Source organism: Pan paniscus, chromosome 2, assembly GCF_029289425.2.
Source record: "Pan paniscus chromosome 2, NHGRI_mPanPan1-v2.0_pri, whole genome shotgun sequence".
NCBI classification, from domain to species: Eukaryota; Metazoa; Chordata; class Mammalia; order Primates; family Hominidae; genus Pan; species Pan paniscus.
In genome coordinates, this window is record NC_085926.1 from 19,932,369 (window position 1) to 19,949,874 (window position 17,506).

Here is a 17,506-nt window from a genome sequence, read left to right on the forward strand (position 1 = left end):
TGTTGTGTAACTATCCAAAACTTTATCTTCCCTAGCTGAAACTCTGCACCCACTAAACAATAACTACCCCTTCTTCCCGTGTCTGGCAACTACCATTCACCTTTTTCTCTCTGACTCTGACTACTCTAGCTACCTCACATAAATAGAATTGTACAGTATTTGTACTTTTGTGGTTTACTTATTTCATTTAGCATAATGTCCTCAACGTTCCATCCATGTTGTAAAGCAAGTGCCAGAATTTCCTTCCTAAAACTTTTTAGGCTGGATAATATTCCATTGTATGTATATACTTCATCTTGCTTGTCCATCATTGGACACTTAGGTTGCTTTCATCTTTAGCTGTTATGAATAATGTTGCTGTGAACATTGGTGTACAAATAGTGTTTTAAGTTCCTGCTTTCACTACTTTTGGATGTATGCCCGTAAGAGGAATTGCTGGATCATATGGTGATTCTATCTTTAATATATTTGAGAAATCTCTATACAGTTTTCCATACCAGCTGCAAAGCAGTTCCAGTTTCTCCACATGATCACCCACACTTTACCTTTTTCTCTTGGTTTGATCATAGCCATTCTAGTGGCAGTGAAGTGGTAATTTGTGGTTTTGATTTGCATATCCCTAATGATTGGTGATATTGAACATCTTTCCATGTGCTTATTGGATTTATTTATTTATTTATTTCAGTTTTTTTGAAATAGGGTCTCACTCTGTCACCCAGACTGGAGTGCAGTAGCATGATCACAGCACACTGCAGCCTGACCTCCTGAGCTCAAGTGATTCTTCTGCCTGTACCTCCCAAGTAGTCCAGCGCATACCCCCATGCCTGGCTATGTAAATTTTTTATAGAGACAGAGTCTCACTATATTGCTCATGCAGATCTTGAATGCCTGCTTAAGCAGTTCTATTGCCTTGGCCTTCCAAAGTCCTGGGATTACAGTTGTGAACCACTGTGCCCAGCTCTTACTGGCCATTTGTGTATATTCGTTGGATCAATGTTTATTCAAGTCCTTTGTCCATTTTTTTTTTTTTTTTTGAGATGGAGTTTCAGTCTGTTGCCCAGGCTGGAGTGCCATGGCACCATCTTGGCTTGCTGCAACCTCCATCTCCTGGGTACAAGCAATTCTTCTGCCTCAGCCTCCAGAGTAGCTGGGATTACAGGCAACCGCCACCACGTCCAGCTGATTTTTGTGTTTTTAATAGAGACAGGGTTTCGTCATTTTGGCCAGGCTGATCTTGAACTCCTGACCTCGGGTGATCCACCCACTTCAGTCTCCCAAAGTGCTGGGATTATAGGCATGAGCCATTGCGCTCGGCCCTTTGTCCATTTTCTAATCAGGTTTTTTGTTGTTGCTGAGTTGTAGGAGTTCCTTACATTAATATGTTCTAGCTTTCAGTCCCTTATCAGATGCTCATTGATTTTTAAGAGTGAATTGTAGATAAACTAGTATAGATCACCTCTTAAGATGGATTAATTTTGGGAAGATTGCTGTCTTTCTGTATGCTATCTACATAATAATTTTTTATTTTGTTGTTAGGCTTTTGGAATATTTTCTTTTTGGGTTTACTCACAGTGTGTATGCTTTACTGTGCCTCATTTTTTCTTTTTTCCCTCCTGGGTGCTGAGTAATACTTAGCCCTATTCTACTTTTATTTCTTACTCTTCCTCCCATTAATTGAAATGTAACTCTTCCCTAACTACACTCACGACTGTCGCTTCTGCAGTCCATTCACTGGGTGCTTCCTGTATACACACACTTTCATAGGAAATAAAAATGGCCTCAGTTTTTATTTTTCCTGTTTTTGGCTATGTATTATTCTTCTCTGTGTGTAATTTTATCATCTGAAGTTAGTGCTTATCCATAAGTCTGAGAAAATCTGTTATGTCGCATTACTGCTGTTAGTACTCATTTTCCCAGTGAACCAATTTCTGTCTTCACTGATAACTTTAGTACCTGATTCTAACAATCTCTAACTTGAATTTTTTTTATCACAAAGCCTCATTCTATTTCTGAAATTTTGAACAGACCCTTTCTCCCCTCTCTAGTCACTGCATGCATCCTTTCCTTTTAGTTTTAATTTAATTGCTACTTAATACTTAGTTACTAGTATTTTTTTTCACTTACACATTGGGATTGTTTTTTTTAAGGTACTCAAATATGACAGTCTATATTATTGTTTCTCTATACACATTTATTTACTACCGAAAATTGAAAAAAATAGCACATCGAAATTTCCTTTTACTGCAATTCAAATTTTTGAAAACCAGAAAATCTGATTTATTATACTCTAGCCAAACTACCCAGTGTTTTCTTTACATTCTTTCCCCACAAGTTACTTTACTTCTGATTCTTTCTTTTGAGACAGTCTGTCACCCAGACTGGAGTGCAGTGGCATAATCTCAGCTCACTGCAACCTCCGCCTGCAGGATTTAAGGTATTGTTATGCCTCAGCCTCCTGAGTAGGTGGTACTACAGGCATGTGCCACCATGCCCAGCTAATTTTTGTATTTTTAATAGAGAGCCAGGGTTTCACCATTTTGGCCAGGCTGGTCTCAAACTCTGGGCCTCAAGTGATCCTCCTGCCTCAGCCTCCCACAGTGTGCTGGGATTACAGGCATGAGCCACTGTGCCCGGCCTTACTTCCAGTTCTTGATGATGGATTTCATTTCACTAACAAGGTTGTTTTTAATTATTAAATAGTTTTAAATTCTTTGAGCATAAAAGTTTGTTCTACCTACTCTCCTGCCCTCACACTATCTTTTGGAGTTTTAGTGAGATTATTAGGTTAAAAAGTATTAGCATTTTCATGCCTTTGCTACATGTTGCCAAAATCCTTTCCAACGGAGTTGTACGAAATCACCAGCTGTGCTTGGGTTTTTTGCAAATTGGTGTTTTTTGGTTTTGTTTTGTTTTTTTTTTTTTTTTTGAGATGGAGTCTTACTCTTGTTGCCCAGACTGGGGTGCAAAGGCACGATCTTGGCTCACTGCAACCTCCGCCTCCTGGGTTCAAGCGGTTTTCCTGCCTCAGCCTCCCAAGTAGCTGGGATTACAGGCGCCCACATCCACGTCCGGCTAATTTTTGTATTTTTTAATAGAGACAGGGTTTCACCATGTTCCTGGCTGGTCTTGAACTCCTGAACTCAAGTGATCCACCTGCCTCGGCCTCCTAAAGTGCTGGGATTACAGGCGTGAGCCACCATGCCTGCCGTATTTTTATTTTTTCATTATGCTAATTTAGGAGATAAAAATTGTTTTGACTATGTGGATGATTTCATTGACTACTGGTCTCCTTTTCTGTTCTTTTGTGAATTGTCTTTACACATTTATCCCTGAGGTTCTAAAGTTTTTCTAAACATTTATAATAGCTTTCTACACATTGAAAATACTAATCACTTAGCATCCATTGTAGAAATTTTTCTCATTAGGTTTGCCCCTTTGTTATGGATGTTATGACACAAGTTTTGCAAACCTGAAGTTTCATATTTTTGTGTAATCAAATCTGTAGTCTTATATAGAATTTTGGTCAATTTTAATAAAGCAATTCTTTCCTGTCAATTTTGATAATAAGTTTGGGCTTGAAGTTGTATGGTTTCTCAGTTTTTGTATTTTTCCCCTTTCTGTTTAATTCATGTAGAATCATTTTAGTTATGGGGTGGCGGTTACTTTGTTTTTCTTTTTTTTCTTGAGACGGAGTGTCACTCTGTCACCCAGGCTGGAGTGCAGTGGCACGATCTCGGCTCTGCAACCTCTGCCTCCCGGGTTCAAGTGATTCTTTTGCCTCAGTCTCCTGAGTAGCTGGGATTACAGGCTCATGCCACCATGCCTGGCTAATTTTTGTATTTTTAGTAGAGACGGGTTTTCACCATGTTGGTCAGGCTGGCCTTGAATTCCAGACCTTGTGATCCACCCACCTCGGCCTCCCAAAGTGCTGGGATTACAGGCGTGAGCCACTATGCCCGGCCACTTTGTTTTTTAATTATTAATCTTTGGTTTAATGCCATCAATTTGGATATTCTTTCCCTTGCCCAGTGTGTTACAGTGTCTTCCCCTGGCTTACTGTTTAAGTCTTGCATATTATAATAGGCCTTTGGTATTTGCAGATTTGACATTTAAAGCTTCAGCTATTCTCACCTGATTCCAGGGTCTGTGGTAAAGTAATTTGTAGTTTTGCTGAGGCTGAAATGTTACTTGCTTGCTGCCAGGCTTGCAAATAGGAGCTGATCACGTAGCTCAGAGGGAGCCTATCAGACAGGCCAGCACCCACATCTCAACGCAGCTTTGTTTTTCTCTACTTGTCATCGCGTACACAGTAACTCTCGAAGTGATAAAAGCTGTTTCTTTGTGAAATATGGGCCCGAAAAGAAAACCAACTGCTAGTGCTGGTGATGGAAGTGAAGAGAAAATGAAGCGGTCTAAGAGTGATGGTTCTTAGCCAGAAAATAGACGTTTTGGATAAATTAAAGTGGTTTTACAGATTCAGGTAAGTTTGTGGTTGGTTAATGTTGCTACAGTATTGATGTAGTAGTTTTATCTTTTCAGTGGCAGAATTTGTTTACGTAACTTTATAAATTACTAGTAATGTATTTTTAGGAGCACTGAGGATTTGAAGATGTCACCTAAATGTCAGTTACACTTCACCGAGTTTTATAGGGGAAATTAAACACTGTAGTGGAATTTGGCCAGGTGTGGTGGCTCATGCCTGTAATCCCAGCACTTTGGGAGGCCAAGGCAGATGGATCACCAGAGGTCAGGGGTTCAAGACCAGTCTGGCCAACATGGTGAAACCCCATCTCTACTAAAAATACAAAAATTAGCCAGACGTGGTGGTGGCCACCTGTAATCCCAGCTACTCGGGAGGCTGAGGCAGGAGAATCACTCGAACCCAGGAAGCGGAGGTTTCAGTGAGCCGAGATCGCACCATTGCACTCCAGCCTGGGCAACAAGAGCTAAACTCCATCTCAAAAAAAAAAAAAAAACAACACTATAGTAGTATTTTAAAACTTTAGGACTTTGAGAAATCATGAACGTCTTAGGGTGTATTATGTATATCAAGAGTTTATTATACTGGGCTACACTATTCCAGTAATATTTCTGTTCATGTAGCACTTTTCATTTTTTAAAGTATATTATAAAACTGATTTTCCCTGGCCTCTAATGTTGGTCTTTTTCTCCCCCAAAATTATGCTTTATCATACCACATGAACAGTAGTACGGTGGTGGTGGTGGTGGTGGTGGTGGTGGTGGTGGTGGTGGTGGTGGTTGTTTTGAGACAGAGTTACACTCTTGTTGCCCAGGCTGGAGAGCAATGGCACAATCTCAGCTCACTGCAACCTCTGCCTCCCGAGTTCAAGTGATTCTCCTGCCTCAGCCTTCCGAGTAGCTGGGGTTACAGGCATGCACCACCATGCCTGGCTAATTGTTTTTGTATTTTTAGTAGAGACGAGGTTTCGCCATACCGGTCAGGCTGGTCTCAAACTCCTGACCTCAGGTGATCCACCTGCCTCGGCCTCACAAAGTGTTGGGATTACAGGCGGAAGCCACCACACCTGGCCCAGTACAGTCTTATCAGGTGAAAAATATCTTGATGTTTTTGAGGTTGTGTTACAACTTGAGTAGATACCTTGTGAAATATCTATTTTTTCACATTTGGGAGCTGCCTCTCTCTACATTCAAATGTTATCTGAAGTAGCCTCTAAATGGTTCCATGTATCTTTTTGAACTTCCTTCTTTTAGTAGACATTTTTGAACATCTGTATGAACAAGGATTTATATTAAATGTTGGTACAGAGAGGAGCTACTACAAGTTGAGCATCCCTAATCTGAAGTCTGAAATGCTCCCAAATTCTTCGAGCATCAATATGATGTCACAAGTGAACAATTTCCACACTTAACACCTTTGCTTTCTGATGAGTCAGTGTACATAAACTTGGTTTAATGCACAAAATTATTTTAGCTTCAGGCTATGTGTACAAGCTTTATGTGAAACAAACGAATTTCATGTTTTGACTTGGATCCCTTCCCAAAAATATCTCATTATGCAAATATTACAAAATCTTTAAAAATCCAAAACATTCCTGGTTCCAAGCATTTCAGATAAGGGATACTTAACCTGTGGTCATTGCTCAAGTAACTCCCAATCAAGGAGAAGAAAAAGATATAAACCAATGATTATAAAAGGTGTGAAACGTTATTACACAGAGAACTCTGGGAGCACAGATGTAGGAGATATTAACTAGGGTGGAATGAAGGAAGGTTTCTAAGCAGAGTTGAGGAATAAATTGATTATCTTCTTTGTTAATCTGAATGGGATCCATTCCTGTTCAGCATGATTTCCCTTGGTTTTGTTCCTAGATTTAGGAATGATGCCCTGTTTTGCCATAAGGAAGAATCTCGTGTGTTTATTAGGAATGGATATTGACTGAAATGCCTTTTTGTAATTTGTTTAAATAAAATGGATTTTTCTTCATTAGCCTGTTAATGTAATAGTTTTGTATTTCCGAAAGAATGTACTTGGTCATGGGCGTTTGTTTGTCTTAATGTATTTATTGCAATTTCTTTGTATTTGGCATTTTTGTACATGTATGGTGTACCTGTATGGTGGCCTCTTGTGTCTTTAACTGGCTTGAGAATTGGATCATATTTTCTTTAAGGCAACATCTCTAATACAGTTGGCCCTCTGAATCTGTGAATTCCACATTTATAAATGCAACCAACTGCAAGTTGAAAATATTAAGGGGGAAAAAATTAACTTAGCTCCAAAAAGCAAAAATTAAATTTGCCACACACTTAATACTATGTTGAATCTATGTGGATGACGTGAGGTGCAGGCATTGTATTAGATATTATAAGTAATCTAGAGATGCTTTAAAGTATACAGGAGGATGTGCTTAGGTTATATACACATACTTTGCAATTTTATATTGGGGACTTGAGCATCCTCAGATTTTGTTATCCATTGGGGATTCTAGAACCAGTCCTTCATGATATATGGGGAGGTCCTGGAAACAGTCCTCCACAGATACTGAGGGACGACTATAGCTATTTCCCTGAGCCTGAAGTTTACTTATGGACATATAAGTGAATGTTTTTAGTACTAGTATACTTTGTGATCATAGTATGTCTGAAAAATGAAACAGTCTGTGCACATTTTAATTCCTTTTTTTTTTTTTTTTTTGCAAGTCTGCATCAAACTATACTTGAAAAAAGGCTTATGTATTGTGACTTATTTTCCTCTTTTCCTTTTTGGTAAGAGTACTGTCTTAGGGACTTAATTTTAGTTTAAAATTTTAGTTTAAAAACATTTTTTGATCCTACAGGAGAACCTCTCGTGACCTTCAAAAAGTGACATAGTGCTGTCTGGATATCCTTTACCATAAATACAATATTTTAGAAAATGGACAATTCTGCTAATTGTTGGTTAAAAAAAAGTTTGAACTGGATTAGAATATATTTACAATGTGATTAATGAGAATTCATAAAACTATTAATTAGAATCTAGGTCCAAATGAAGATGTTTACAGTATTGTTTGCAAAATTCAGAAGATTTTAGTTGTTGATACTAAAGCCAGCAACCAGTTAACCTAAAAGAGCATGAAAAATAAATGTTATGTCTAACGTAAAAGAGATATATCTCATTAGACTTTGTTTCTTTAGCACATTTGATACTGGTTAGTACATCTCTATCAATGTCACTAGATAAACTGCTGTAATTTAGAGAGATATATCATAATTCTTTTGCATAATATGACAGTTTTAGAAAATTGTAATTCAAGTGCATACCAATTTGGAAATAGGGCTTGAATATCACACCTTGAGCTAAACGTAGAAGGAAGGGAGGAGCATACCAATTTACAGTGAATGATAGAGCAGCAGCAGAGGGAGGTCTAATGGCTGTGTGTGGGTCTTTTAATTTTAACAATATTGTATCATTTTATAATGCTACTTTTTTTTTTTTTTTTGAGACAGAGTCTCTGTTGCCAGGATGGAGTGCAGTGGTGCGATCTCAGCTCACTGCAACCTCTGCCTCATGGGTTCAAATGACTCTCCTGCCTCAGCCTCCCGAGTAACCGGAACCACAGGCGAGCACCACCATGTCGAGCTAATTTTTGTATTTTTAGTAGAGACAGGGTTTCACCATGTTGGCCAGGATGATCTTGATCTCCTGACCTCGTGATTTGCCTGCCTCAGCCTCCCAGACTGCTGGGATTACAGGCATGAGCCACCACGCCTGGCCTATAATGCTACTTTCCTAGGGTTAAAATTAGAATCAGGGAAAGTACAGATCCAAAAAATTCTTATGGCAGGGAATGAAAGGTAGGAGCAAATATTGAATCAACTGAACAAATTAAATCTAGGTTAAGGTAATAATAACTACCACAATTAAAGTGTCACAATGTTTTAAAAAATAATATAGCAAGAGGCCTGGTACGGTGGCTCACGCCTATAATCTCAGCACTTTTGGGAGGCACTCCAGCCTGGGAGATAGAGCAAGACTGTGTCTCAGGAAAAAAAAAGAAAAAAGAAAAAAAAAGATAATATAACAAGAAATACTAATTTGGTGGTAACGGACTGGGACTAAATTGCCAGTGTGCGCCAATAAAAACTAGTAAAATGGAACAGGACATGGTGTCAGCAGTGTAGATGGTACTTTTAGGCACACTGGGTTTCCCCCAATTTCATTTTTTAAGACTATCAGTGCATTTCTTTAATTGTAGAGCAATTTTGAAATGCAGTCTTCGCTGGGCTTGGTGGCTTACGCCTGTCATCCCAGCACTTTGGGAGGCCAAGGTGGGCGGATCACCTGAGATCAGGAGTTCCAGACCAGCCTGGCCAACATGGTGAAACCCCATCTCTACTAAAACTACAAAAATTAGGCACGTGTGGTGGTGCATGCCTGTAGTCCCAGCTACTCAGGAGGCTGAGGCAGGAGAATTGCTTGAACCCGGGAGGCGGAGGTTGCAGTGAGCTGAGATCACGCCCCTGCACTCTAGCCTGAGACTCTTGTATCAAAAAAAAAAAAAAAAAGAAGAAGGAAAAGAAATGTAGTCTTAAGTTTATTTAGTATTATAACAAGCTTTTTTAAGATGCAGAAGTTTTTCAATCTGTGATTTCACTACAAAGGCCCTATATGTAAGCATATATGTAAATAACTTAGAAGCACAGGTTTGCCAGTATTTAAAGCTATTATCAGCTGTGGGTATGCAATCTGTCAAGTTTCTAGGTGTTTTCTTTTTTTTTTCCCCCTCATTTATTACTTTTAACTGACACATAATAGTTGTACATACTTACGGGGTACAGTGTGACATTTTGATAGATGTATACAAGCAGGTGTTTTCTATATTATGAAAACATTTGGAGAAAAATGATTGACTTATTGTAGTCCTTTTCTTTCAGCTGCTTTTCTAACCCAAACTGTATGTCTTGATGACACTACAGTAAAGTTTGAAATATGGGATACAGCTGGTCAAGAACGATACCATAGCCTAGCACCAATGTACTACAGAGGAGCACAAGCAGCCATAGTTGTATATGATATCACAAATGAGGTAAGTATGGATGCATTCCACAGTAAAACTAATTTGAGTACCCACTTTTGGTGTTCAGAATTTTGATTAAATGTTTTGGAAAATCTTTTTTTGATAGTCAATCATGACCTTTCTGCTGAAGCTTTTGTGAATTAGAAAATCTGGTTTAAAAAAAAATGAAAATGTCTCATAATACAATAGTCCTAATAATTTCTTTCCCACAGTCACTTGGGACAGTCTTTTAAAGCCTTGTATCACAAAGATGCTTCCTAACCATTTTTTGAGCCTATGCCCAATGGCTGTTTATTTGTTTAACAGGAGTCCTTTGCAAGAGCAAAAAATTGGGTTAAAGAACTTCAGAGGCAAGCAAGTCCTAACATTGTAATAGCTTTATCAGGAAACAAGGCCGACCTAGCAAATAAAAGAGCAGTAGATTTCCAGGTATGTTAAATTTAACTCTCATTTGAAAGGCACTTTTTTCCTGTATGTTTTTCTTTCATGTCAACACTTGAATTAGTTATAATGTTAAAACCATGCAAGTAATAGAAAATACTGATTTTTAAAACAAATATGAAGTACTACATATAATAAAATGTTTCTGATAAACCTAAATTTTTAAATAGATTATTGTAATATATAAACTGACCCAAAGATTTCGTAGACTTAAACAATAAAGGCCGGGTTCAGTGGCTCACGCCTGTAATCCCAGCACTTTGGGAGGCCGAGGTGGGTGGATCACCTGAGGTTGGGAGTTCAAGACCAACCTAACCAACTTGGAGAAACCCTGTCTCTACTAAAAATACAAAATTAGCTGGAGATGGTAGTGCATGCCTGTAATCCCAGCTACTTGGGAGGCTGAGGCAGGAGAATCGCTTGAACCCAGGAGGCGGAGGTTGTGGTGAGCCAAGATCACACCATTGCACTCCAGCCTGGGCAACAAGAGCAAAACTCCGTCTCAAAATAAAAAAGAAAAACAGTAAAAGTAGTCATTGTTCACAGTGCAGAAAGTGATTGTATCCTGCCCTAATTCCTCCATCCCACACATACTTTATGTCCTAACCCTCTTCTACTCATGTGCAAATATGTATCAGCACATGTGTGTACCCCACATATGTACATACGCAAACACTTATGTGGTTGTTCTTAAAGGGGCATTCAAACATAAAGGTTCTGCCAATCTGTATCCAGAGTTGGAAAATAATAAGCTAAAAACTAATAATTTAAAAAAAATTTTTTAAGGCTGAGAAAAACCAGTTTTGTGTTACGATTGCTAATTCAGAATGTTTGCTGCTGCAAAATAGAGCAAGTGCAATCACTTAAAAACAAAGCAAGTCCTCTACTTAGACTTTTTTTTTTTTTTTTTAAGATGGAGTCTTGCTCAGTTGCCCAGGCTGGAGTGCAGTGGTGCAATCTCAAGCTCACTGCAAGCTCCACCTCCTGGGCTCATGCCATTCTGCTGCCTCAGCCTCCCAAGTAGCTGGGACTACAGGCGCCCACCACCACTCCTGGCTAATTTTTTGTGTGTTTTCGGTAGAGACAGGGTTTCACTGTGTTAGCCAGGGTGGTCTTGATCTCCTGACCTTGTGATCCACCCGCCTCCGCCTCCAAAAGTGCTGGGATTACAGGTGTGAGCCACCACGCCCGGCATACTTAGACCTTTTAAAACTGTGCCTGTTCTCTTGCTCTTTGGCTTCTCTACTAGAAGGGTGGTTGTGGCTGTTCTGTATATATCAGTGATGGAATAGTTTTCTTTTTTGATGACAGTAGATGGAATCTATGTATTCTTGCACCATTAGGTATTAAGTTGGGCATGTTACATTTGTAATTTTATTTAATTCTTAGGACAACGATGTGAGATGTAGTGTCCATTACTCTTTCCAAAATTGTTGCCTTCCCAGCACAAGAGTGGCAGAGAAAACACTTAAATTACAGTCAGAAGTGGCCCTGTCACATAACAGTTCAGAGGAACCTCAGTTGTTTCTTTGTCCAATGGGAAAGATCATTGGTTACCCCTCACAACAGCTATGAGGATCAAAAGTAATAATATATGTAAACTGTAAAAGCATGACAAAAATGTAGGGCAGTGATGTAATTTTCAAAGGAATGATTTATGATATATTCAAGATTATAATATTGCTGTAGAAGTCATTGAAAATTAAATATGAGGGTGTCATTTAGTGTTTGAAGCCAGTGTTAGATATTTGGTTTCCCTTTGTCTTCATTGCAGACAGTAAGTGCAAATAAAAATTGCCATTGAGATCAAAGAGAGTTTTATTTAGAATAAGATAATTCTCCCCCATCTCTGGAACTCAGTATTTGAAAGCAGATTTAATGTAAGAAAAGATTAATCAAGGTGGGATAATGCAAGAATTTCAGACAAAAAAGGAAATAGTCCATTATAAAATTATCTTGCACAGTGCTCTTACCTCTGTTGTAGCTTATTATATAGTTGTTGATTATAGATGATTATAGGAATCAGGTTGTAGTAATAAGAAAGTCTCCTTTTCTATAACAAGTTTAAAGCAGGTGTAGCGTATTTCCAAGAGATATATCTCATATATCTCATTTATTGTTCTGTAAACAGGAAGCACAGTCCTATGCAGATGACAATAGTTTATTATTCATGGAGACATCCGCTAAAACATCAATGAATGTAAATGAAATATTCATGGCAATAGGTAAGATTAATATCTCTTTTTAAATGATCAATATAAGCAAAACAAGTGTGAAGCATATTTGGTTTGACTGTCTCTTTTTAAAAAAATTTTTGGGGGTGGGTTTGTGTGTATGTTTATGTGTGTGTGTGTGAGAGAGAGAGAGATTATACCACTTTTCTAAGTCCCTTCCACAAAACAATATTTTGTTGGTAATATTGTTAAATTTGAAAGATGATTACCTATTAGGTTGTAATACTGTCAGTTTAGGCAGCTTCTTCCAGGTGAGTTAAGCCTTAACCTTAACCTGATAGTTCAGACAGACAGATTTTGCAAAGGTTTCGCTGGGAAATTTGGATAAATATGTTTTTTTATTAGATTATACTTTTAAAAAATCAAATTATTGGTAAATATAACTCAGAAGAACATGACACATAAGTATACAGATTGACAAATTATTTTAATGTAAACATTATAAGGAAGATGATTTCAAAGCATAGAGGCGTAAGGAGAAAAAAGGAAAACAAAACAACATCCATACTTTATATTACCTCAGATGGTCATTTGATCTTACACAATGTTCTTGCTGTTGCTTTAAGGTACTTTTTTTTTTTTTGAGACAGAGTCTCGCTCTGTCGCCCAGGCTGGAGTGCAATGGTACGATCTCAGCTCACTGCAACCTCCACTTCCCGGATTCAAGCGGTTCTCCTGCTTCTGCCTCCTGAATTGCTGGGATTACAGGTGCACACCACCATGCCCAGCTAATTTTTGTATTTATAGTAGAGACAGGGTTTCACCATGTTGGTCAGGCTGGTCTCGAACTCCTGATCTCGTGATCTGCCCACCTCGGCCTCCCAAAGTGCTGGGATTACAGGCGTGAGCCACTGCACCCAGCCTAAGGTACTTTCTTTTTTTTTTTGAAATGGAGTCTTGCTCTGTCACCCAGGTTGGAGTGCAGTGGGACGATCTCGGCTCACTGCAAGCTCCGCCTCCTGGATTCACGCCATTCTCCTGCCTCAGCCTCTCCTGTAGCTGGGACTACAGGCACCCACCACCACGCCCGACTAATTTTTTTTGTATTTTTAGTAGAGACGGGGTTTCACCATGTTAGCCAGGATGGTCTCAATCTCCTGACCTTGTGATCCGCCCACGTCAGCCTCCCAAAGTGCTGGGATTACAGGCGCGAGCCACTGCCCCTGGCCCTAAGGTACTTTTAACTGATGGTAATTGCTGTTTCAGTTATAAGTAATGAAGTTGGAGTAGTAATAAGCCTCCTTTTTTCTATAACAAAAATAAGGGTTGGTTTTGTTTTTTGGTTTTGGATTTTTTTTTTTAACCCTTTCCTCTTTCCAGTGGTTTTAATGTATAGATTCTACCTGAAGGGTCTGTTTTGGTGGTTCTCAAAGTTTGCCGTCTGTGGTTTTCATGTGCCCAGCACTCTTCTCATCCCATAACACCTTTTATTTTACAGCACTGATTCTTAACTGGGGTGTTCACAGTCCTAACCCCAAGTAAGAAATATTCTTAAATTGAACTCATAAATAAATAGTTAATAGCTGAATCAGAGAATAATGAAAACCCAGTAAAAGTTGCAAGTATTTTTATTATTTTTCTCTAGGTGACAGAGTTTAATGGTACTTCATTCGAAATGGGAAAGAACTTGCCTTTTCTCATGTAAACTGTTTTCCTGAAAAACTCAAGTTTGCAGTTTGCTAGGGAAGTGCTGGCACAGTTGCGAAGGATTGTGTGATAATATACTCATTTTACAAATGTGACAGATGACACCCAGAATCACATCTGAAAAGTTAGAGGAAACAATGAGATAATAGGCCTCTCAAATCAGCCTGCACTGTAAACCTTTCTCACAATATTTAAACTCTACCAGATGGGCTTTAGTTTGTACCTTTTTATTCAAACATGCTAATAGTCATTTTTCGAGTTAGAAAGCAGCCTACATATTTTAGTTTTTTGTTTTTTTCTGAAATTAGAATGTTTCACTTCTTAAAAGAAAATCTATGTTGTAAATGGAATTGTGGCCTTTCCATTTCCTTCACTAGGTTAGTAAATTTTTTTTTCTTTTTTTTTTTGTTATGAAGGAATACTTTGATAGATTAGTAACTTAAATCACACAGTGCACTCATAACAACTCTAATCAATGCAAGGACTAAAAAGTTACTCGTTCTAGTTTACCTCCTTCATCCTCTTAATCTCACTCACCTCTGATTTAAACACTTAGGGAAACATGCTAAAGGGATACATGATTGATTACTCAATTCGGAACCTAAGTTGTTATTATATACAATATATAATGCTATTTTGTGTCCCAGGTACCAGTGTTCAACATTTCTGGGGCTTTGCTTGTAAATACATTTGACTGGAGATTTACCATTATAATACTATTTATGCTACCAGCCCAGAGCCAGTCCCAGAGAAGTGGCCCAATTGAAGGTTTTCTTTCCAAACTTCAGTGCTCCTGGCTCCCAAATCCATTGCCCAACCCAGCATCTAGGATTCTAAAAATGATTGATGCTGATGTAGAATGGAATGTGTAGAACAAATAAAGGATAAAAGGTCCACAATGCAACTAGGCGATCCGATCTCAAAGCAGAGTGTATTCAATTTCTGAGTAACCTGAGTCAAAGCTATGGTAAAGTTAGAGTCTTACCATAGTGGTCTGTCCCCAAGATTGATAGAGATCAGTGTGTGCAGCCACTCTTAAAATCAGTACTCTTAGTCATCTTTAATATTCTGCCTCCCCTCAAAAAATGAATTTAGCACATCAAGGATCTTACGTATTAAAACAAACTACAGCAATCTCCAACTTTACAGTGGTTTGACTTACGACTTTATAACTCGATGGGGTGAAAGTGATATGCATTTAGTACATTCTTAACTTACTACGGGATTACATACAGAAACCCATCATAAATTAAAAATATCATAAATCAGGCTGGGCGCAGTGGCTCACTACCTGTAATCCCAGCACTTTGGGAGGCCAAGGCGGGCTATCACCTGAGGTCAGGAGTTGGTCAGGAAACAAGCCGGGCCAACATGTCGAAACCCCGTCTTTACTAAAAATAGAAAAATTAGCTGGGTGTGGTGGTATGTGCCTGTAGTCCCAGCTACTTGGGAGGCTGAGGCAGGAGAATTGCTTGAACCCAGGAGGCAGAGGTTGTAGCGAGCTGAGATCGTGCCACTGCACTCCAGCCTGGGTGACAGAGCGAGACTCCGCCTCAAAAAAAAAAATCATAAATCAAAAACATACAACTTAGGATGGATATATCAGGATGTAGCCCCATTGTAAGTCAAGGAGGATCTGTATATCCAGCAGGTAAGTTTTTTTAATCAGTGGGAAGCACACTCCAGAGAACAGCCACTAGCTGTATAGAGCTTGGCAGAGGTAAAGCCGTAACTGCTGGTTGAGAGTGTTGTCTGAATTTGACAAGCCACACTCATCGGACTCAAATAAAATTCAGAAATAGTTTTTGGAGATGAGGTCTTCAGGATAATTCTATTTGGATTAGGTACAGCTACTGGTCAGTCAGATTAGGATTCATCAGCCCATAAAAGTAGAAAATGAGGTTGGTTGAGGTGGCTCACTCCTATAATCCCAATACTTTGAGAGGCCATGGTGGGATGATCTTCAAGGCCAGGAGTTCTAGACCAGACTGGGCAACAGAGCAAGAAAACCCTATCTCTACCAAAAAAAAAAAAAGCCAGGCATGGTGGTGCACACCCTAGTCTCAGCTACTTGGAAAGCTGAGGTGGGAGGATCTTTTGAGCCCAGGAGTTCAAGGCTGCAGTGAGCTATGATTGATGCACCACACTCTAACTTGGGCTACAGAGGGAGACCTTGTCTCCAAAATGAAAAGAAGTATGGCTGCAGGCTACATTCAAACTAAGATCACAACAAAGTGTTGAGTATGTCTAAATGTATGTGGATATGTTTGTGTCTAAGTGTATTTCCACTAGCATGCTAAGGTATGTTTGTGTGTATGTTTCCTCCAGTATGCTAAGTTTTGACACATGCAGGCATCTAACTTGGGTGTTATCTGTCCTTCCTTTGCCCAAAGCATAGATTATAATTGTTCATTCTCAAAAATGCAACTCTTATCTATTTCCCCTTTATTTGAAGGCAGCTGATGGTTACTCTGCAAGGTGTAAGTTTCTCTTTTAAAAACTAAGCGGTCGAGCATGGTGGCTCATGCTTGCAGTCCCAGCACGTGGGAGTCTGAGGCGGAAGAGTTGCTTGAGCCCAAGAGTTCAAGACCAGCCTAGGCAACAAAGTGAGACCCCATCTCACTTTGGAACTCAGGACTGCAGTAAGCCATGATCATACCACTGCACTTAATCCTGGGTGACAGAGTGAGACCTTGTCTCTTAAAAAAAAAAAAAAAGAGAGAGAGAACATGTATATAGATGTTTTAAGGCCAAAGGCTGTGGAAGCCAGGAAGGAAATAGTAGATATGATCTGTCACAATTCGGGGTGATAATTAGTTGCACAGTAGAGGACAAGTTTCGTTGGGGTGATGATTGCAAAGGTATTTGTATCCTGACTTGTTCTAAAAAATGTTTGTGGCAGTCTAGAGAACGCTGATATGAGCTGAGCTTCTTTATAAACTTACTGGCTGGCCATCATCTTTATTGACTTAGATTTTATTTAATAGAAGTAATAATGAGGCCAGGTGCCATGGCTCACGCCTATAATCCCAACACTTTGGGAGGCTGAAGCAGGTGGATCACCTGAGGTCAGGAGTTCAAGATCAGCCTGGGCAACATGGTGAAACCCCGTCTCTACTAAAAAACAAAAATTAGCTGGGTGTGGTGGGGCATGCCTGTAATTCCAGCTACTCGAGAGGCCAAGGCACGAGAATCACTTGAACCCAGGAGGTGGAGGTTGCAGTGAACTGAGATCACGCCATTGCACTCCAGCCTAGGTGAGCCTGGGTGACAGAGTGAGACTACATCTCAAAAAAAAAAAAAAGAAGTAATAATGAGTATAAAATAAAATAGAACTTTTCTGGTATTATTGAGTGAATCGGTATAGAGAATTACATAAAGCACTAGTTAGGCTTAAGTTTTAATTGTATCTACAACCAGTCCCCATCTACCCTTCCCCCAACACAATTACCCCAGAAATCAAACTCCCTAAGACAGCAACCAATATTTTGGCGTTCAATACTCAGTAAACATTTGAAAAGAATGAACATATGGTTATATGATACTTTGGGGGTAACCTAACTGGAAAGAAAAATTATAGATAAGCAGGTGAAACTGATATTAATATGAGTATTCAAATATTCTATTTATTTGATCATTTTCTTTCAG

At 39.1% G+C, this 17,506-nt stretch overlaps 1 protein-coding gene across 1 annotated transcript in view; it reads left to right on the plus strand.

Annotated features, from left to right (window-relative positions):
* The window catches only part of RAB5A (RAB5A, member RAS oncogene family), a 37,757-nt gene that overhangs the window by 18,777 nt on the left and 1,474 nt on the right, over positions 1-17,506 (plus strand). Inside the window, exons 3-5 of the mRNA XM_003826178.4 lie at positions 9,394-9,545; positions 9,843-9,965; positions 12,109-12,202. Of these exons, the coding sequence (XP_003826226.1) occupies positions 9,394-9,545; positions 9,843-9,965; positions 12,109-12,202 (369 nt within the window). The remainder of the gene's footprint in view (positions 1-9,393; positions 9,546-9,842; positions 9,966-12,108; positions 12,203-17,506) is intronic.